Source organism: Glycine soja, chromosome 9 (assembly GCF_004193775.1).
Source record: "Glycine soja cultivar W05 chromosome 9, ASM419377v2, whole genome shotgun sequence".
Lineage (NCBI taxonomy): Eukaryota > Viridiplantae > Streptophyta > Magnoliopsida > Fabales > Fabaceae > Glycine > Glycine soja.
The window spans coordinates 43,538,431-43,560,421 of record NC_041010.1 but is presented as its reverse complement, the minus strand read 5'-3'; the positions used below and the strand labels follow the sequence as shown (position 1 = coordinate 43,560,421).

Sequence of the window (21,991 nt, the reverse complement as noted above, 5' to 3'; positions counted from 1 at the left end):
AAAAAAATTAAAAGAAATCATCAAACAATTCAACTCATATTAGATTAAAGACAATCTTTGAATGTCAAAAGTTTAAGGGAGGCGGTGGGGAGGACCAAAATAAAGAGAAATAACAATGTTTGATGTAATTAATGGTTAAAATAATTGGACGGTGGATTAATATTTTTATTTATTTATAAAAATTAAACACAAGATTTCACACAGCCTGAATCAATTGAATTAAATCTCTTGATCACTATAACTAATTCCGGATTAATATAACTTCAAACAATGCACAAAATGATTGAACTCAATTTGTAAGGTCACTTACTTTATTAAAACTTTCAAAATAAATCTTACTAGCTGGTTTGTAAATTATATATAAATGTTTTTTCATTTTAAAATAACTTTATTAAAGTTTACAATACAATCCATTCGATTCCATTGTCTATAAGGAGACTTGCTTTTTTTAACTTTAGAAACATATTTGTTAGTTTTAAACTATAAGAACTTCCTAAAAGATTATAGAAAACACTCAAAACAGTTTCATGAACTGTTTAAACCGTATTCTTCTTCTTTTTTCATATCTTTACTTCTTTTTTATGAATTTTCATATCTTTCCTAGAAAATTCTACTGGAAATGTAATTAATCACCGAATATGAGCATTTCTCTTTCTCTTAATAAATGTTCAAACTGTAGTTTCTTCTGCTAATTAACTCTAACTTCCGTTTACAACTATAATTTTCGTAAGTTATCTTCCGTGATCACGTTGTCTCTCTATCTGTGACCCCTCAGAACATTACAGATGTTTTCACGATGTCGGATTTTTGAAACACGGCGTGCTGACTTATCTCGTATTAAAACGGTGATTGTGGATAATCAATTAATAGTAAAAGTTTAATCATGCGAGTTGCTTTTATTTAATATCAATCTTAAAGAAAATGCCCTGCTTTATACAATTTCGTGATCTTATATAATAAAAAAAACGTGATATTATTGCAGATAAGTATAATCCGTAGTGTATTCATTATGAATGTATACTTACCCACTTCAGTTTTTTGTTAATGAGTAAAATAAATAATAGTAATAACAGTAAGTCTTTGAAGTCAATTTTTTGTATAGAAAAGCCTTTGAAGTCAATTAAAATTATATATTGAGAATTCTAAAGTATTTGAAGTTAACAAATAATAATAATTATTTATAATTTTGTGTTGGCATTCAGAAAAATAAATAAATGGTTTTTAAGACATATTTAATTTTAAATAATTAATTGATAAGATATTTTAGCAGTTTTATTCTTTGTAAATTTTAATAAGAATATCTATCTAATTGTAAACTATTTCATAGAGTAATATTATTGATTTTTTCAATAAATAATCTTAAAATTATATTTAAATCATCTATAATCAATTGATACAGATAACATATTAAAATTAAACACTCTTCTTTCAATCGATGTGTGAATGAATTATTATCTGTAAGAACTATGAGATCGAATTGAAATGATTGGGCCAAGTTACCCATATATCACGCTGGATCTGCAGCCTGCAGGGTATTCCGACCCGACTTTAAGTTATCTCCCCATTTACTAGCAAAGCATTTGATGATCCATCAGCATCATGGTCATGGTCATCACTAATAGGTAATAGCCCCACAAGTCACCTCTCATTCCCTGTCCATAATTTTTTTTTCAACTCTGTATCTTAGGATTGGTTAGATAGAATAGAATAAAATGAAATAAAAATGAATTATGATAAAAAAAATTAAATTAAAGTGTAAAAATATAAGTTTTTATCTCCTTTTATTATTCATTTCTAACTATATTTCACAGAAAACAAACGAACAGATCCTTAGTCAAAGCCAAAAACTAATTCTTCATGGTAGTAATATCCATTGAAGGGAAGATATCTTTTCACAAATATTTTTCATACTATAAATATATATCTAACATCTTATCACATATCTAAGAGATAAAATTATTTATCTACTCTGAATGTCCTGATAACGTGACTGTCTTAGAGATATACTGATTCTAAGATGGTCTATGTGACTGTCGTAGAATAATTATCCCTTTTTACGATGACGATCATACACCAATGTAAAAAGTCTCATTTAACTGATGTAGAAAGCTGCTGCTATAGTAGTGATGCACTAGTTGGCAAAGAGGATTCTTGGCTTAGGTCTTCTCTTGTGCATGAATCACTGCCAACTCAGCTCTTGAATACCTTTTATAAATGCATTTTCCATATACACCAGCAGGTTGCGTGCCAAAAAACCGTCTTCCATCTCCGAAACTTTCCTACTCTAAAATAAAACCCCATCTGATCATACGCACGTTTGATTCATTTGTTGTAGTAGTACTGTTATTACTCCCAACCATCTAAACACATTAAACCCTACTTGTTGAGAGACCGAACAAGATAAGAATAGATGGTTAACATCTTCTACTTCAGATAACAAGACGTACAGCTCATAGAGATGTAGATTGATGCCTCGATGCTGCAATTGTTGACAAGTAGGTAGCCTATTTAGTAAAAGCCTCCAAGAAAAAAACAAGTACCTTTGTAGGCACATCGCATTTCAAAAGAACCTACACCGTTGTGTTTCTGGTATAGTAGACAACCGCAGTTTTTTAAGCTCCGACGATAAAAACTTGTTAAGCCCCCGCTGCTACCGAAAAGAGCTAGAATCTCCTAAGGTATAGTATACACCTTTCTCCACTACGCTTCTAAAAAAGCCAGCTAACCCTTCAGCCACAATCAAAAACAAGAAAGGGGCGAGGGTGTCCCCTTGTTTGAGGCCCCTTTCCGTTTCAAATTCTGCAATGGGGCTTCTGTTCACTAGAATAGACACTTTGGTTGCACAAACACATGATTTGATCCAGTTTCTCCGATTCTCGTTGAAACCCAAGCGAGACTGAGCCATAAGCCTTTTGGAAATCATCCTTAAATATAAGGAATTTCCTGTTGAAACGCTTGCCCCAGTCCACCAGTTCATTAGTGATAAGTACACCGTCCATAATCTGTCTTCCCGGAGTTGGGGAAATAATTGAAGATAGAGCCTTCTTCAACCTGTTCGCTAGTAACTTTGACATGATCTTGTTGATGCTTCCAATTAGTGATATTGGACCATACTCAGACAGTGACTGAGGGTGATCTGTCTTTGGTATTAAAGCAATAAAAGAAGATACTGATTTAGGCAAAACAGCATTAACATAAAATTCTAATTCAAACGTGAGTTCCAATGGAATTGTCTCCTTCTGCTTTAATTTTTCGGAAGGCAAAGTAGTGCCAGCCGACCCAAGGAATTGTCTTAGCTTCCCCCTCCATATAAACCTTAGAGTACTTTTATGTGTATCATCACACAAATTAAAGTACATTAAGTAGCATAAAACATATTGCTGAATAAAGAGGAATACTTGCACTCACCGATTTTAATAAAACCTCTTTATTCAGTGGGAATAATTATTTTTCCTTCCAACTTGTAATTTTATGATTAAATTTTTTTTTCCATGCTTGTCTGGAATGATTAGTCAATGTAGTGTACACATTATTTCTTGATATTGAGGCCTACATGACGGATGTTTAATCTCTCATGCAGAAACCCAATATATTTGATGTTTTGGAGGGTTAACTTATTCAAGAAAGGTACAGCTTTCTTAAGATTGGCTTTTTGTTGGCTCTTAATTTCATAGTGGTAAAGTATACCTGGAGTAAGTTGACACTCCAGTCATAGCCATTTGTTGCCAAGGTGTAAATTGCTCTAATTCTAACTGTACTGGAACGTAATTTCATGTTGAGGAAGTATATGATTTCACTTTTATATAAATTTTATTATTTAACTGTAATTAGTTTTACCGAAACTTATGCACATTAATTTTACACTCTGATACTAACCTGTGACAAGCATTTTTCTTTCATGTTTGGTCCATTGTCACTTAACCCCATTTAGCAGCTCACACATGGACCTAGATTCCATGGTCCATATTCTATAAAATTGCGAATTGGAATGGACAACTAGCTAGATCTGTTGCAAGTGGCATGCATGTCTTGGAACCAAAACCTTAATTAGTTGAGGTATATGCTGGGTCTGTATATACATTTGCATTAAATGCATCTAAATCTTTGAAAGGTTTTGGCAAGGGAACTTTGGTATATAGCACAATTTTTCCTTTTGAAATTACCACATATATTACTATACCCATTCACAAAATTACGATCGTTGGATAATTAACCCAGGAGACGGCTTCTTATGATTTAAATTAATTAGTGGTCCTACGTACTTGATATAGATCTCAATGTGTCAACATCTCTCTATATTAGAATCCAAAATTATATGGTCCCTTAATCAACAATCCGATCCAAAAGATCTATTTCTCTCTGCAAATTGCTTCCAGCAAAAAGGAAAGATATAGAGATTATTGAGATATTCTTAGATAAGCACACACCTAATGACCTAGTGAACTTTTAGTTTATTGGACTTAAAATTTTTACGTCTAAACTTTTCCTATTCAAGGAGCAGCCTGCGTATTGGTATCTATTGCAAAAGCAAAGACTACTAGCTAGTAGCACTGAAGCAGTGCTTCTAAATTTATGTACGTAGTATTTGGAGTATTATTTCCTAAAATGCTATCGATACTAAGCAGATACCAACCCTCATGTTTCTCACTTCTAAGGATATATAACAGCCATCTAGCTAGCTACCTTATCGGTTATCACTTCCCATAAATACAAGTACAAAATTAACGTCCCTCCAAATAGCCTAGCCACTTCATTTGAATGCCTTCTTATGCTTAACTTGTGCTAAGAAGGGCATTCACAACGCTTGAAGAAACTGCTGGATAGTGGCAGATCTATTAATAATTATATGTGAGGGTAGGCAAATGCTATTCTCACTCTAGAAAGAAAAAAAAAAAAGGGTTATAGTACCCAATAGATCTAAGCACAATTATGATTTTCTCTCACTTCTCTATTTTTAATTTACTATATAAACTCAAATTAAACTAAATATTTCTAACACATATTTGGAGGCAACATGGTAATTAAGGCAAACAATACTCAAAGGATCGTCCATATTTGACTGCTTGCTGGAGAAGACGAGGACGGAATAATGCGAGTCACACGGAGATATTGGAGTGGAGAAGACGTTGAACCAACAATGCAAATGAAGGCATCAATTGTTGGGTAGAGATGAGAATTTTAGAAAATTTGTCACCAGTTTCTGTCAGCAATTATTTTTGTTCATTGTCATAACAGCAGTAAAAAGACCTTTTCTTTTACTATGCAAAATTTGTTACGCAATCAATTGGAAGAAAGATGCATAAATAATAAATGGGTATCTAATATTTTATATTGAGAAAATATATAATTATTTTTCTTTCTCGTTTTTCTAATATCGCATATATTTTATATATCAATTATCAAGTCAAATGTAATCCCTCAACTTAAAACAGAAAAAAAGAAGACAGAAGACAATAAAGCTATAAAAGTGTTGCCACAAAAGTTTTACAGAAAAAATATTTCTGGATACTAGGTTAGGGACACCTCTAGGGGACAAAAAATCCCTTTGCTGGCTTTAGGTACAAGCTAAGCGGCCCAAAAAACCTATGGGATCGGATCTACCAGATGCATAAAAATTGGTATAATGATCTCAGAGGATGGATGTTACTCCCCTGAATCCCCCAAGATGCTTGCATGTTGTTAACTTTGAAAAGAAAAAAAAAAAACTACTTTGTCGTAAACTCTCTTTACCTTATTGAAATGATAATAATAAACCTGTACGTTCATAATTTTTCAAGATGACCTAGTATGCTTATCATCATTCTGTGATAGATATCATTGAAAGTAACATGCTGTTAATTAGTTATAAAACTACTCTGGCACTATGTTTGCAGAGTTTTAAACTAGTGGTTAGTGAAAATAATAATCCAAAGTTTGTATGAAAACAAGGATGCGGAATGATAAGGTTAGCGAGTGGGGTCAGATGGAAATGAACGGAATGGCAAAGTGGTGATATAGTGAAGAATGCGGGGTGTTTTAAAGAGAGCAAAGTGAAGAAGAAATAGGAAATGTGGAATTGTGAATGAATGAATAACATATCTGGCAGGTGGGGTAGGCGCAGCTGTCTCCAACTGACTGACTAAGCTGAGCAGAGAAAGCCAAGACCAAGAGTATGACCGACGCACACCAATTACAGCGCATACCAACTGTCTCATACAATAAAACTAATATTTCTTTTCTCTCTTGTAATTTGCAAACAAGCTAAGAATGGAACAATACCAAAGACTCCTCAGGGTCCTTCCATATAGGCAAAAGAAATTAAATAAGACTGAATTGAGATAAATTTTTTTAATTAAAATAGAATATGAAAATGTTACTCTCACTTTATTTATTTTTTCTTTTAACTCAAATAAAAGGATCCTAAGTTCTATCCTATGCACGCACGACACATGCTTCTCTTCTTCATCACTACCTTTATAATTATAATGGTCCTACACCTCTGCCCTCGTGCCTCCTCCTCTCTTTCAAGTGCACACCACTACTCTGTCCTTCTCCTCAACGTAATATGTTCTTCTTTTTCTTTTTATTAATTAATTTTAATATCAATTTGCATTCACTAATTAATTACACCATGAGGTGGATCTCTCAAAACTTCAAGCTTTATCTCCATCGTATATATTTTCAAGGTTCAAACTCATAAAAATGAATTTATTTAATTATTTTTATTGACATAACACATCATTATTGACCATAAATAAATGTGTGATATTGACTCTTGTATTGATAAATTATTTATTTTCTTAGTTAATCGAAGTTAGTTTTCATAATGGCTTAAGCTAAATCAAACTTATTTTCTCCTATCAAAATTGATTCAATCTAAAGTTCACAGGTTGCTTAAAAAAAGTCCATTGATTATTTTGTTTTTGTTTTTTGTTTTTTCAAATAAGTTAACAAGTTATTTAAATTTAATAGGGCTTAACTTACTTAACTTATAAAAACATGTTGAGTTGAGTTAATTGATTTAATCCTTCAATCCGCCTACAGAATGAATCAACAGTAGTTTGGGTTGTATTGACACATTGAGTTAATATTTTGTATACACATTTTTAAAGATTATTTAATTAAATATGGTAATAAATCTCATAAACTAGTCAAATATGTAAAATCACAAACTTGGCTAATTTAGTAATTCATTGGCAATCCTAATTGCAACAAGAGTTGGAACATTCCTTCACGTATTAGTAGAGTAGGTAAATTGGATAATCAAGCCTATTTTAAGGCCCATCTGCATTGGCGGAAAATTGTAACATAATTACCAAATGCATTCCATTTTTTACTTGGTGCATCTCATTGGAAATAATAAAGCACTTGGGTGACTCTTTTAGCTTGAACCCCAATTTTGTTTAGCCACTCAACTCATCTATACAAACCTTAACACCTATAATTTTTCTTGTTCTGGCATTTCCACACCCCCTTACCCCCATTCTATTTCTGCTTCTTTCATACTCTTGCACCTCATCCTCCTAGTGTCGCCACACTCATAATTTTCGTTGCTCTCAATGCCTCTATACCCTATTTTCCCTTTTTTTTTGTTTCACGCATCACACCCCATAGGCCACTGGAGCGTCACTTACATTGACGATAGAGAGCCATCTTATGCATCCATAGCCTCCGACGTATAAATGAATATTTCAACAAAATAAAATAACTGCTGTTACAGATAGATTAGTCTATAATTGTATTAACTGCATCACAGATTAATCGTTATATAATGCTATTGATACAATTTACGGATTAGTCAATTCATAATTATCCAAATACAATTTACGGATTAAGCCATCTATAATAGCATATATATTTTGGATTGCTCTATCTATCTGTAATTTTATGTGAAAAATTATGAATAAACCATTTCATAATTATACTCATACAATTATGAATTAAACAATCCCTAAAGTAAAGCTATTGCAAATTGCTTAATCCATAACTAAGTAATTGTCCCAAGAAAGGTTACATTCTATGAAGTTCTAACAAATAAAGATATTTTGGACAAGCTCCACTCGGTCTACATAACAAATGGGTTGTTGCTTCCTGCACCTTCAAGTTGTTTTATGCACTCCTTTTCGAATTTATTTTTATCTTTCAGATTAATCATTTTAGAAGAAAAAAAATGCATTTAGGAATGTGTTTTTACATTTTGGACTGGTTAAACAAATGGGTTGTTGCTTCCTGCACCTTCAAGTTGTTTTATGCATTCCTTTTGGAATTTATTTTTATCTTTCAGATTAATCATTTTAGAAGAAAAAAAAATGCATTTAGGAATGTGTTTTTACATTTTGGACTGGTCATCCCATAAGCCGAAAAAAAGGTACAGGAAGCAATAACCAAACGAATGTGTTTTACTTTTTTGTTATGTCTGTTCAATGTATCCTGCGGATGGATAAAGGGTTAACTTGAAAATCAAAGATAAAAAAATAAAAATTATCAGCAAAATAAAGACATTAACTTTAAAGATATGAAGAAAATCTAATATGAAATAATAATCAATATTTTTTTTTTGTAAAATCACATTATTTAAAGAAATAAATTATTTATAATTTAAAATTTTTATTTGTATTTATACAACTTAAATGTCTTGTACATTGTACGAGTAGAACAACTAGTGTAACTCACATTTTAAAAGTGTGAAAAATATATTTATTTTCTTTTTTTTTTAGTTGTTATTTTTTATTATTGTCCACTTATTTTTATCTCAATGGAAAATATATCTTAATTACTTATCTTTTCAAGCCCACTAATAAATATGATTAAGATGAATACATATAGTTAAATTTATTAGATATATTTATTTTGTAAGATAATAGGTTAAAATATTAATAAGCGAATGTTGAACCCTAACTGAGGATACACTCGCACCGGTAGCTGCTGCAGCCCCTTGTGAGTGAGTGTTCTGAAAGATGAGACCAATTTTGATGAAAGGTCATGAGAGGCCATTGACGTTCCTGAAATACAACAGGGACGGCGATCTCCTCTTCTCCTGCGCCAAGGACCACAACCCAACCGTCTGGTTTGCCGACAATGGCGAACGCTTGGGCACTTATCGCGGCCACAACGGCGCCGTTTGGACCTGCGACGTCTCAAGAGATTCGGTTCGTCTGATCACGGGTAGTGCCGATCAGACCGCCAAGCTATGGGACGTGCAAAGCGGTCTGCAATTGTACACCTTCAATTTCGATTCCCCTGCCAGGTCCGTCGATTTCTCCGTCGGTGATAGGCTGGCCGTTATCACCACCGACCCCTTCATGGAGTTATCCTCTGCAATCCATGTCAAACGCATTGCTGACGATCCAACCGAGCAGAGTGGGGAGTCTCTGCTTCTCATTAAGGGTCCTCTGGGAAGGATAAACAGAGCTATTTGGGGACCCCTCAACAGTACCATTATTAGTGCCGGGGAAGATGCTGTTATTCGTATTTGGGATTCCGAGACCGGAAAACTGCTTAAAGAGTCCGACAAGGAATCTGGCCATAAAAAGACTGTAACTTCGCTTGCCAAGTCTGCCGATGGTTCACATTTCCTTACTGGTTCCCTTGATAAGTCTGCCAGGGTATTATTCTTTCTCTTCCTCTTTAATGTTTATCTCTCATCCCTTCTTTCTATTTTCACCTAACCACTCTTTTTCTTTTTTTGTTCTGTTTTTTCTCTAGCTTTGGGATACTAGGTCATTGACTCTTATCAAGACCTATGTCACAGAACGCCCAGTCAATGCAGTTACCATGTCACCTCTTCTTGATCATGTATGTATCTACGCAGCTATATCCTTGTGCTGTGTCATGTTCCTATCACTGCAAGCAATTTTCCTTCTGCTTTTTTTGGTTGATGTCTTTATCCTGGAAACCTGATATTTATTCCCCATAAACCACAAACACGGTTCTTGCACATTGCCATTGCTCTCTAATTCATAACACTTAACAAAATATTTCATCATCTTCTATATGCTTTAGTTTCCTTCCATGTTTTATTTGGGTGATATGCGACTTGTGTGATTTTCTGAATTCTATACCTTGTGTAGGTGGTTATTGGAGGTGGTCAGGATGCCTCAGCTGTTACAACTACTGATCATCGTGCTGGCAAATTCGAAGCCAAATTCTTTGACAAGGTAGGTTTTTTTTTTCCTTCCTATACTATATGTTGAGTTCTGTAATGGTATTGAATGTCTACTTATTTCGCTTTTTTATTTCATTAGATTCTTCAAGAAGAAATTGGGGGTGTGAAAGGCCACTTTGGACCAATTAATGCATTGGCTTTTAACCCTGATGGAAAAAGGTATGTTCTCTGTTCTTCACCTCCCTTTTGTTTTGCTTCATGACATACTTTTATTCAATGAAACCTTCCGTTCGTTGGAGAAATTGACAACCATGCTTATGTTAAACCTTTTACTTTGTATGATGAATATTGCTCCGTTTCTTTCACTTAACTGTTTAAAATCTCAATACCATGCCCTGTGTTAAACCATTTACTATGCATAATTGTCCAATTTGTATGGTGTAAACATAGATACCTCTCTGTTCCACTTGGTGGGATCCACTACATTGATCAATCAAAACCCAGATTTGGTATAATTGTTAACGTATAATGTATAAATTTCAACATTTGGTTATACGGATCAATATTTACATGAAATTTAACCTTGAATGAAGATCCTTATAGTTGATATATAGTAGTTTGTGTTGAGATATCATTAGAGATGTAGGAAGAATGCATAATGATATAACATGAACTGGTTCTGATTTTGTCATTGATCATGAATTGATGAAATTATTAATATTCACTTGTTTGGTGCCTAGTAATATCTCATTTGCCCTTTAAAGTAGATGGAACTTTTAAATTTATGCTAAACAATATATTTGTTCTCTGTATGTAATAACTGTTTTAGAATGAGTTTCATTCAATGTAGTAAATTGACACATTTATTGTGATTATTGCAAACCTATGTTGCAAATGTATCTCCATTTGATATATATACATTTCATTGTTTTTTTTTAAAAAAATTGTATGTCACTATGTCTCAATGTCTAGTAGTGTTTATTTGATACTGCACTTTAGTTTTACAGGTTTCTGAATAACTTTCAGGCTGTTTCTTTTACTTCTTACATGTCTTCCATTTTTTTTTCTTTTGCAGTTTTTCAAGTGGAGGTGAAGATGGTTATGTACGGTTGCACCACTTCGACCCAGATTATTTCAACATCAAAATTTAGTGCCTGATGGTTTGTGGTTAAAATTAGGTGGTTCCTAGAAGTTAGCTTTTAATTATTCTCAACCAACATTTTTGTAATGCGATGCTCCCTATATTGGTAATATGGAAGAATTTTTTTTAATGAATTTATGCATTTTTGGTTTATGTTGTATCGACATGGTCAATTTTGGTTGGAGTGGCACTCTTAATTAAGGAGTTTTACTTCCCACGGCACAAGATTTTGATAAGATTAGAAGTTTGGCATATATATTAGGCGCGAATTGGAACTCTTTTTGTATTCGTATGAGCTCACTTTGTATCTAGCGTAAATCATAATGAGCTGGGGCCTCGGTGGTAGATTTGCATAATTGGATGATTTCAACCTGCCCTGCCCTTCATATAAAGGGTGATTCTGTTTGCACTTTCAAATAATGGGTGTTTCCATTATTGATCCCGAAACACTTGTTTTGTAAATAATTTTTAAAAGTCAGGTTTTAGATAAGGAATTGTTTGTTAAATAACGTGTAATTAAATTAGTGTATCACATAAATATGGTCTAAAAAAAAGACTTCCAAAGGATTTAGGATCTCATCTGTTTAACTAAAAATAGTATTTTGTTTTTAAAAATACATCAGCACCCGCACGGAACATATTTTGTTCCCAGAACCTATGTCATAAGTACAGCCGTTAGCATTACATACCACAATGAACGAGGTTGCATAAAACTGTTCTAACTGTTCTACATCAGATGTGTAATAGAACATAAATTCTCCCAATTGCATGGCAGATAACTGGAGAAGTTCAAAGGATAAAAAATATGGCAAACCTTGCATACAGTGATTGAAGCTTAGTAGGTCTCCATCAGGTTACAACAAAATATTTCCCTTCTAGTGTTGCAATATGATCACAAATGATCATAACTATAGGCAAAAAAGAAAACGATGGCCATCATCAAAACATTGAAGCTGAGAAGCAGAACTGCTGGTTAATTATGATGCATCTTCATGATAAAGGTGGAGCCCCAGTCCAAAGCGTGCACAAGCTCTACGAAAAGCCATTGCTTCTGCCTTCTGTACAGGATCTCCATAACTTGTGTCGTCTACTGAAGCAGTACCAGTTGATTCCCTAAATATCTAGAGAAATAAATGGGACTTACCGGGTCAATAAGACAGAATGAAGAGGAACTAACAAAATCTGCTAATTTTCCAACTCAATCACCATAACTACATTTTCTCAATATGTTCAAATACAGCTACCCAGAGACAATCAAGAACTATAGTCCAATTTTTTGTGAGCTAAAACACTAAGGTGAGCAAGGCAGTCAGATTAGCTAGACACACAAAAACACTAAGAGTTTGTTTGATTCTCATCTCACATTTTAGTTACAAAAAGCTATTTTTCTAAAACAAATCAATACTATTCAATAATAAAATTCTGATCCAAAATCTATTAAGTTTTGAAAATTATTTCCAAAACAAGTCTTATAAAAAACATAAACAACTTGGAAGATTTTCTTGTGGTTTTCATATTATTCAACATCATGCCCTGCTTTGTAATTGCACGTACCTCAGCATCAGTCCCATAAAGGGTAACTCGGTAGACAACGGAGACAGACTTGGCATCGGCGGAATAGGTGATATTCCGAACCTCACCAGACCACTCTAGAATAATAGCATTAGTTATTAATTAATAAGCATAAGAAAAGAAAAGGGTTAGGTTATAGTATTACCAGGAGCGTGTAAGTTCAAAATGCGATTGACAACATGCCTGGAAAAAATGCAAATAGATAGATGATTAAGGAAGGGTATGTTATGTATGGGGAGAATAGAAGAGAACGAACCAGGGAATGAATCTGATGGGGGAGGCATCTTGATCTTTCTGGAGGCGGGTTTTGACGAGGGAGTCCGGTACTTTCTTGTTCAGCTCTTTCAGTATTTCAGAGAGCGGCCTAGAGATTCTAGAACTCGGCACCTCCTCTTCTTCTTCTTCTCTCTCTCTCTCTGCATGTATCAACTTCGAATAACGCCCACACCTAAATGCTCCTCCTCCTCTGCTCAAATTTCTCAATTTCAGACACGCTGATGCCATTCTCAAATCAAAATGCCTCCCACTCACCACTGTCAACCCTTTAAATGGGCTTCACTTCCTATCTGGGCCTCATTCTATATAATATCAAGTGGATTGGACGCCTTCTCAAACTACTTAAGGTGTTGCTAGGTGCACCCAGCATTTTTTTTAAATACCAAAACTGTCCCTGTACTTTTTTTGCATTTGTGATGTGTGTGTGTGAGGGTGGTCCGTAAATCATACGGATCAAGTTGATCTGTAAGGTTGATACGGATCAAGTAGATCCGTAAGCCTTTTATGGAGCAATACGGATCAACTTGATCCATAGAAGTCTTACGAATCAACTTGATCTGTATTATTCTGTAAAAGGCTTACAGATCAAGTTGATCTGTAAGGCTTCTACGGATCAAGTTGATCCGTAAAAGGTTTATAAATCAAGTTGATCTGAAAGGATTTTATGGATCAACTTAAATGGCTTACAAATCAAAGGTATTTTCGTCATTTCACCTTACCAGCAATAATATTGGGTGCACCTAACAACACCCAACTACTTACTTTCTGCTGCTCAATTTCAATTTTTTTTTCTTTATTCAAAACATATATACTTTTTAGGCTTCAATTACCTTTGGTCCTCATATTTTCAGGCTTACATTTACTAAGAGTTTTGTTCAAAAGATTTCATGAGTTATTGTAAATTTTTTGCTACATGTTTTGAATTTAGTCTTCTAAATATTTTTATTTTTGTTTTAGTTTTTTTAGATTTTTTTATGTTATGTTATCAAGTAACAACGCAAAATAAAAATGTAGATGTTAATTGATTTATGACGTCGTCGGTAAAAAAAATTATGTAAGCTCATCCTGAGCTTTCTTACCAATTAAATGTATGTTAAAGAGTTTTGTTAATGCTTGACAGATTAGAAAGCTATACGGTAAGCGTAGACAAAAGGTATTACACTTATCACCCAAAAAAAGGTATTACATTTCAAAGATGTAGAATAATTATATGAAATAGCCCAAAAGTAATTATTTTATACCCAACAATAGATGTAGAATTTGGCTTCACTTTTGGTACACTTTTTTGGTTTATAAATGAAAGGAGAATACAGGAAGATAGAGTGGATTAAATGGTAGCCATTTGTTGCATATTAATTGGATAACTATCATCGGGCGCTCCATTAACAACTCTCCATGCGAAGACATAAGTTGCAGATTCTGTTGGGTGGAAGGCATCCCAAAACACATACTGGTTTCTGCTTGTGCATGGAAATTGTAATGGGAGGCATGTTAGTTGACCTCGGTTCCTTCCTATTCCACAACATGCTCTATCCACAACATTAAACGCTGCCATTACGAACGTACCATTTCATATATCAAACTCGTTATAATTAACATTATGCAATTACTAAATATATATACATATATGTTACTTACCGAAGGCCGCGGGGTTATTTAGGATATCACCAAAGACACGGTAAGTGTTACCGTATACAAAGATAGCATTAGGATGGTTTCTGTTGAGTTGGTCCACCATTGATCTAAGCCCTTCATTAAAAGTTCCAACCATCTGATTAACCAAGTCCACGCATCTTCCTGTTGGGGCTAAAGCAGCGGCTCGAAGACTAGGGATGCAACCCAGTGGCCCAATTCCTGCTAGGAAGAACTTCCTTAATCCTACGCTATGTAGTGCCTGCATTGCAACATATATACATGTTTAAGCCCAGACTGATCGAAGAATTAATTAAGAGAAAAAGAGAGATATATATTAACTAAATTTACCAAAATTTGTCGCACATAGCTATTAACAAGTAGATTGCCAAAGTCTTGGGCAGTATAATTTCGACTGGAGCCATATAAGCCAGGCAGGAGGTAGTTGTTGATGTAGTCATTGCTTCCAGTTACCACAACTGCTATAGACTTGGCTAAGAACTGATTCAATGCACTTCCATTCATCATTGTCCTATACTGATTCAGTGTGTTCTCAAAGTTCAGGACTTGCTGGCTCAGGCTATACCGATCACCCTAAATGAAAGATTTCATAATTAACTAGAAATTCTACTGATATGATCAAGATCAAAGAAACAATAAAAGGTACGCATGCAGTACATAGTGTCTCCCTGACTCATCCAGAATGCCGGCAGAAGCTGATGCATAATTGACACCATAAAGTATTCTGGTTCCAACAGTGGAGGGATCTGCAAAAGGTGGAGGAGAAGGAATGCCCAGCAAGTCTCCTGCATGTGAAGTTAGAGGAACAAGGTAATTAAGGTCAATATATATAGATATAGTAGTTAATTAATTGATTGTAAGAGTGTACTAGATGACTTAATTTTACCAATGAAGTCAATGAGGGATTTGCCATTAGAAAATCGGCCAGTGGAACCCCTGCCGAAGTCGATGCCGTAAGGAAAGTAATTTGCCCTTGCTATGGTGTTTAGGAAGTTATTGTTGCCTACTTCAACCAATGAATCTCCAAAAACAAACAAACCAGATACCTTCTGTGACTGTGACTTTACTTCTGCAATTCCATACGATGAACATAGCACAAGTACAAGCACTGTTGCTGTGCTTGCATCTTCCCACACACCCCTGTTCCTCATTAGAATTAGAATACTCAACAACAGTGAATATTGAAGTTGGAAAATAGATAGTTTATTGTGCACAATATATAATGAAGGTCTTGTAGTTGTGGTGATTGAACTAGTATTGATCATTGTCCATTCAGAAACGGCTACTACAAAAGGCCAAGCTAACTCCATCAAGTATGTGCTTGTGTGCCTTTGCTCACGCTTTTGGTTGCTCTTCGTTATCGTAACTTCAATTTCTTTATGGCAACCTGAGTTTTGGTGTGTCTTCTCCTCAATTTTCATGCACCTTACCCGTCATAATCTTTGGATAACGATTTTCTTTTTGAAAAAAGTAACAACGGGAATTGCGCGCACTCATCACCTTTTAAACTTTTTTGATAGAACGTGAAGAAATATATTGGAAACGTATGAAATAACATTTTGTGATATGTATGTAACACAACTCTAACAATATATATCTGAAATTAGCACATCAGTTACAAGAGTATATATATATATATATATATATATATATATATATATCACTTGATCGATACTCAACCCCCGACCGTTAAAATGGTGTGTGGCTAGGTTGCTTAGCAGAACTACCTACTCAACTATGCTGGGAGTTAGACGATCGAGGAATAATATTTTGGTTTTGAGTTACTTTAATTTTATTAATTAGACAAAATTGAGTCCTGGCGTTGCCGAAAGTGTATATTGTGGATTTTGAAACGTAAACCACCCTAACGCTAGTCACCCTAAGGCAAATATTTTTTTCTACGTCAATTTCCTTAAAAACTCATGATGCAAATAAGGGTTACAAGTTTGTCCGTAAAATATTGTAATAAAGATGAATGAAATATTGATGCAGTTCCTCTACACAATATATCTTATTCTTTTACAAAATATATATTCATACACACAAAAAAACATATAAGATGAAATAATGTTATGTTTGACAAGATATTGTTAATTTTTAACTTTTTTATCAGCTGAAAAAATTCACTTGATTATTTAGTAAATAAACTTTTTTAACTGTTTTTCAATAACTTAGTATTTTTTGAAATGTTATTTTAAGTAATTTTTTTTAAAACGTTAACTTCTAACTTTTTATATTTTCTTTTTTTTATCTTTAATATATTTATTAATTTTTTTCTTACCATTTTTAAATAAATCATGATTTATTATTTTTCAGCAATAACTAATTTTATCAAACATTTATATTTTAATAAACTAATTTTTTAACTGATTTTGTTAAACATAATCATAATATTCTAATATTAAAAAAACAAATATATATAATATCTTAAAATCTAAATAATATTCTAGAGGTATATAATATTTTTTAATTCTAAACAATATCTTAAAAATTTAAAACAAATAAAAAATTCTTAAAAGATAAACTAAATTATTATTTTAAAAAAAAAACTAAAAATATCAAACATATTCTCAACAACTACAACAAAAGACTACACAAGTAACATCTGTCATATAAGCCAAAACATGTTAATCAGTAACCGAAGTAGATATATATTGAGGAACTCTTGATGATCAAATAAGAATTGGGGAGGATGTTAGAGTTGTATTTATGAGTCTGAGCGTGAGATTTTCTCTAATAATATACAATTTGCAATTGAATTATAATATTATTTAGACTTAAATATATTTTAAATTTTTATAAAATAAGCTTTAATTAGAAATTGAGTATTAGGCTATGTTTGATATGCAGGTGAAGAGTTCCAAATTAGGTTTGGAGAATACACTTATTTTTGGGATATGTTTGATTACTTTTAAAGTATGTTTGTATATAAATATTTTGTCTGAAAACTTAATTTTATAAAAGTAAAACTTGAAATAATCTTACAAACTTCAATCTAAATATACACTAAATAAAATTGAGCACCACAAATATAACTATTTAAGTAAATATTTTAAGTCAGCAAACGTCTATTTTAATTTTTAACTCTTGAAATAAGGATAAACATTTATTTTAATCCATGAAAGTGTGAGGTGGTAAGAAATTAATTTTTAAAAGATGAAAAATTTAATTTTAATTACCAAATATATTAAAAATATGACAAATTGATTTTGTCATTAAATTTATGAGATTATTTTATTAAAAAATTATAATATTTTAAGATTAATTTGATAATAAATTATATTTTTCAAATATTGATTTATAAAATTTAACGAGTAATTTTTATTAAATTATATGTAAAATTAATTAGTCACAGTTTTATATATTTGATATTTAAATTTAAATTTTGGTGAGGAATCTCTCAGCGCCTGGTTGTATGAATAGTTAGCTCCTGTAATAATTTGGTTGTTACGAGGGGGGCCCACGAAGAGAGGTGACAGGAAATTATAGTAGCTGTAGTAGAGCTGTTGCTTGGGGTACAAGATGGGAAGAGAAGGACAGTACGTAGGCACGAGTTCCGATGTTAATGCGCGTGAGAGTCAACATGTATGACCAGACCAGACCAGACCAGTGTTTCCTGCACACACTAAATTAATTCATTGTCATTTTTACGTTGCCTTGTTTTTATTTATTCACACCCAGCTGGCTTAACGCGTTTATGATGACGAATAGTACATTGCTCACCATGTCCTTTCTACCCCTAATTTACTCTCTTCTCTTATGCAACACAACGTGAGAAAGATGGGGGCAAAAATATGTGGATTTTCATTTCAATTTGTTGCATTTTATAGAATTATGTCATGCTGATGTACAGATGAGATGACTCATGGGGTAGAAGATTTGGATTACCTCCCTTCATTTTGGTACAATGTTTACCATGAAATTGGAGTATCTTCGGTAAGATAATTTTTTTTTATTAATTAAAAAATTTATTTAATTATTTGATAAATAAATATTTTTTTAGTAACTTTTCAGTAAATTTTTTTGTTTTTTTTTAAACGTTAGCATTTTTTATAATGATAGTTACTAATTTTTAATTTCTAATTTTTTTATAATTTCTTTTATTTATATCCTTAATATATTTATCAAATTTTCTTCTTATTATTTTTAAAATAAATCATAATTTGATTATTTTTCGATCATTTTACATTTTTTATTTATTTCAATAATTAGTTTTACCAATTTATAATTTAATAAGTCAATTTTTATCTTTTTATTACTATCTTTTTAGGTGTCAAATTTTAATAATTTTTTTTATTTAGTATCACTGTAATTAGGACTTTAGGCTTTCCAATAGTATACCAAAACATCCCCACAAACACTCACATATCCAGGTTAGGTTATAGGATGTGGGGGCAAGATTTTTTTTGATTGATCTTCACTTGCATAATAAAAAAAATTGCCCCCATTAAAAAATAGATATTACCCCCATAAGATGAATTGTTTTAAAGTGAATGTAAGAAAATATAAGAAATAAAAAAGAAAGAATAAATTGATATTAATCATACTTTTTTATCCTTTTAATTTTTTAAATATTGACAATAAAAAAATTATAGAACATTTTTAAAATATAAAAATATATAAAAGATATTTATAATTTGTAAAAGCATAAGTATTTTGAATTTTTTTTTCATGATATTATGTATTTTATAATAGTTGGTGATATTTTTTTAAGTGATAATATTATAAACTATTTTTTGTCCCCTCTAAGAAAAAATTATGGATATGTTACTGTCTATAGGTTTTGATTGTTTGGACCAGCTAGAAAAGTAATATTTGATTGAACATTTTTTACACTTAAAGTTTTTCGATCCTCCTAAAGAATGAATTAATAATTTAAAACGATGCATCTAACGGGGTAATAAAACAAATTAAATCAATCGTTTTTAAACGCTAAATTTTATTATTAATTAGTATTTATTTACATTAAATCTATTATTATTATTAGTATATGTCCAATTTGAAAATCAAAAGCTTGTTATTATATTGAGCATTGCGTGGATAATATGTTAATTGTATAGTGCATTTTAAACAATCTATACTCTCGGTTCATTACCAAATAACTTGGAATGGTGAATAAAATATTTATCTGTCTCTATTAAAAACCTAACCAATTTAACAATTACATCAGTGAAAGGCACAAATGTGGCAGTAAGTTGTTAGAGATGCTGTTAAGAAGTTGCCAAGAACGAACTGGAAAGTTACTTGACAAAATTAACACTAATTGCAATGTGTCAGTTAGTGTAACCTAACCAACTTGAAATAATAGAATTTTAGCTAATTGACAAATAAAGGATGGTATGTAGCACCACCTTCTGTTGCAAATTACAATTAAACGACAAGTAAGCGATACCTATAAAGAAACAAAACCTATTCAGTCTAGCTGATAAGTGAGCGTACATACTTCACAGTTTGTTGGGCACTAGCCTCAACCTAGCCTAATTAAGTGATCAATTAGGACACGCAACTTGATGCCATACAGGAAATTACTTTTTCCTTCTAATTTAACTTCAATTTAAAATTACTTATTTTAAGATTTTTCATTTATTAATAGGTTTTAATATAATTTTATCAGATTGTCAAATTCTTAATTTCTGATGCCTCTATTTAAAATAAAAATATTTGATCTCCTATTTTTTTAAAAAAATTGTAATTTTGATCTAATTTAATTTTATTTATTATATTTTAATAAATTAAATTATTTATTAGTAATATCTTAAAGAGTTTAACTGAATCAAAATAAAAAAATAAAACAAAAAGATAATATTGATGATCCGAGAATATAATAAATATAACTCAATGGATGACCCATGTTAAATTTATAAGAAAAAATTTAGATTTAATCTTCATATGAGAAGGTGAATTTTGAATATGATTAAATTTTAAATCAAGAATTAGTTTGATAACGAAAGAATTGAAGTTTATATGATATCTTAAGATCTGATTAAAGAGTGAAATACTTTAAATGCAGGGGTTAAAATAAAAGAATAGATTGAGTTGATGAGAAAGTATAATATGTTTATGTAAGAAAACTTGTTGAATTTTGAGGCAGGTTGAAATTACTAAGAATCTGAAGTTGTGTGTGTAAAAATGAAATGAAATAGTTAGTGTGATGGATTTTGGAAATGCGGAAAAAACGTGTGATGTTGACTGTGTTGTTGAAAAAGCAAAATCCAGTGGGAGCCACAGAGATACAGTGTAGAAGACAGTGGTGTACATAAACCCCCCAGCACAAGGCTTAAACCTCAATTATTGATCTGAGCGTTATTGATGTGCAGCATCAGTGAGAAAGCCAAAAGGAAGCGCCAATCTGCATTCCGCGGAGTGCGCAAACGCAGCTGGGGACGCTACGTCTCTGAGATAAGGCTCCCGGGCCAGAAAACACGCATATGGCTCGGCTCCTTCGGCTCGCCTGAGATGGCGGCTCGCGCTTATGACTCCGCTGCTTTCTTCCTCAAAGGAACATCTGCCACTCTTAATTTCCCCGACCTCGTACACTCCCTGCCTCGACCTCTCTCATCTTCCCGGAGGGACATACAGTCCGCCGCAGCTGAAGCCGCTCTCCACTCTCCGCCTCCCAAAGAAGAACAAGAATCTATTTTCACTTCCACCACCACCTCGTCCTTTCACGATGTCATGGAAGCTCCTCTTATGAGTCCCCTTAGGGTGGACTCCACTTTCGGAGATTTCTCATGGGACCAACTCTTCGATTTCAACGATGACATTCTCATCGTGGGATCAACTTCTGCCACTCTTGTCCCTTAACGCTGCTTTTGCAATTCGCCACCCACTGCTTCTAGAAACTAGCTGGATTTTCTTTCACTTTCTGTTAATAACTCTTCTCTGCTTTTCTAAGACTTGCTTCTGAACTCTTGTACAAAGGAGCTCTCCAAGACAAATATATATATATATATATATATATATGTTTACTGAGAGACTGATTTCACTAAGCACCTTAATTAAATAAGTGTTTCTGAATAATCATTTTTTATATGTTTTATAAATAAAATATAAATAAATTCTTCTAGATGCAAAGCATGTCTTGTAATATATATATCCTTGCCTTTATAAGTGTGGAAAAATTGTTTAAAATATAAAAAAAAGCTAAGAATCAAGATTTTACTAATTTATATTAGAAATAATATTAGTATGATACGTGTATATTTTAATAAAATTCATAACATTAATTGTTATTTTTTAAGTGAGATTACAATTAAAACAAAATG

At 32.5% G+C, this 21,991-nt stretch overlaps 4 protein-coding genes across 4 annotated transcripts; 2 read left to right on the top strand and 2 right to left on the bottom strand.

Moving 5' to 3' along the window:
• Positions 1-8,832: 8,832 nt before the first annotated feature.
• LOC114425069 (eukaryotic translation initiation factor 3 subunit I-like) lies at positions 8,833-11,409 on the top strand. Its single transcript, XM_028391819.1, has 5 exons — positions 8,833-9,584; positions 9,685-9,774; positions 10,050-10,136; positions 10,224-10,303; positions 11,160-11,409. The coding sequence occupies exons 1-5, from the start codon at positions 8,937-8,939 to the stop codon at positions 11,233-11,235; spliced, it is 981 nt and encodes a 326-aa protein (XP_028247620.1). The 5' UTR covers positions 8,833-8,936; the 3' UTR covers positions 11,236-11,409.
• A 472-nt stretch (positions 11,410-11,881) lies between these two features.
• LOC114425070 (DNA repair RAD52-like protein 1, mitochondrial) lies at positions 11,882-13,328 on the bottom strand. Its single transcript, XM_028391820.1, has 4 exons — positions 13,054-13,328; positions 12,943-12,980; positions 12,780-12,874; positions 11,882-12,346 (listed from the first exon to the last, which is right to left on the bottom strand). The coding sequence occupies exons 1-4, from the start codon at positions 13,299-13,301 to the stop codon at positions 12,203-12,205; spliced, it is 525 nt and encodes a 174-aa protein (XP_028247621.1). The 5' UTR covers positions 13,302-13,328; the 3' UTR covers positions 11,882-12,202.
• A 907-nt stretch (positions 13,329-14,235) lies between these two features.
• On the bottom strand, positions 14,236-15,937 carry LOC114367297 (GDSL esterase/lipase At1g71250). Its single transcript, XM_028324454.1, has 5 exons — positions 15,613-15,937; positions 15,384-15,511; positions 15,057-15,299; positions 14,712-14,967; positions 14,236-14,621 (listed from the first exon to the last, which is right to left on the bottom strand). The coding sequence occupies exons 1-5, from the start codon at positions 15,875-15,877 to the stop codon at positions 14,401-14,403; spliced, it is 1,113 nt and encodes a 370-aa protein (XP_028180255.1). The 5' UTR covers positions 15,878-15,937; the 3' UTR covers positions 14,236-14,400.
• Positions 15,938-20,877: 4,940 nt separating this feature from the next.
• LOC114368524 (dehydration-responsive element-binding protein 3-like) lies at positions 20,878-21,530 on the top strand. Its single transcript, XM_028325756.1, has 2 exons — positions 20,878-20,963; positions 21,044-21,530. The coding sequence occupies exons 1-2, from the start codon at positions 20,878-20,880 to the stop codon at positions 21,528-21,530; spliced, it is 573 nt and encodes a 190-aa protein (XP_028181557.1).
• Positions 21,531-21,991: the final 461 nt, after the last annotated feature.

Excerpts from the sequence above, each read along its gene's own strand:
- LOC114425069 (XM_028391819.1), top strand. The coding sequence starts at position 8,937 with ATGAGACCAATTTTGATGAAAGGTCATGAGAGGCCATTGACGTTCCTG. Across the intron at positions 9,585-9,684 it reads CCCTTGATAAGTCTGCCAGG|CTTTGGGATACTAGGTCATT; the intron begins GTATTATTCTTT and ends TTTTTTCTCTAG. Across the intron at positions 9,775-10,049 it reads TGTCACCTCTTCTTGATCAT|GTGGTTATTGGAGGTGGTCA; the intron begins GTATGTATCTAC and ends TACCTTGTGTAG.
- LOC114425070 (XM_028391820.1), bottom strand. The coding sequence starts at position 13,301 with ATGGCATCAGCGTGTCTGAAATTGAGAAATTTGAGCAGAGGAGGAGGA. Across the intron at positions 12,981-13,053 it reads CCCATCAGATTCATTCCCTG|GCATGTTGTCAATCGCATTT; the intron begins GTTCGTTCTCTT and ends CATTTTTTCCAG. Across the intron at positions 12,875-12,942 it reads TTTGAACTTACACGCTCCTG|AGTGGTCTGGTGAGGTTCGG; the intron begins GTAATACTATAA and ends CTATTATTCTAG.
- LOC114367297 (XM_028324454.1), bottom strand. The coding sequence starts at position 15,877 with ATGAGGAACAGGGGTGTGTGGGAAGATGCAAGCACAGCAACAGTGCTT. Across the intron at positions 15,512-15,612 it reads ATCCCTCATTGACTTCATTG|GAGACTTGCTGGGCATTCCT; the intron begins GTAAAATTAAGT and ends CTTCACATGCAG. Across the intron at positions 15,300-15,383 it reads ATGAGTCAGGGAGACACTAT|GGTGATCGGTATAGCCTGAG; the intron begins GTACTGCATGCG and ends TCTTTCATTTAG.
- LOC114368524 (XM_028325756.1), top strand. The coding sequence starts at position 20,878 with ATGGATTTTGGAAATGCGGAAAAAACGTGTGATGTTGACTGTGTTGTT. Across the intron at positions 20,964-21,043 it reads GGGAGCCACAGAGATACAGT|CATCAGTGAGAAAGCCAAAA; the intron begins GTAGAAGACAGT and ends ATTGATGTGCAG.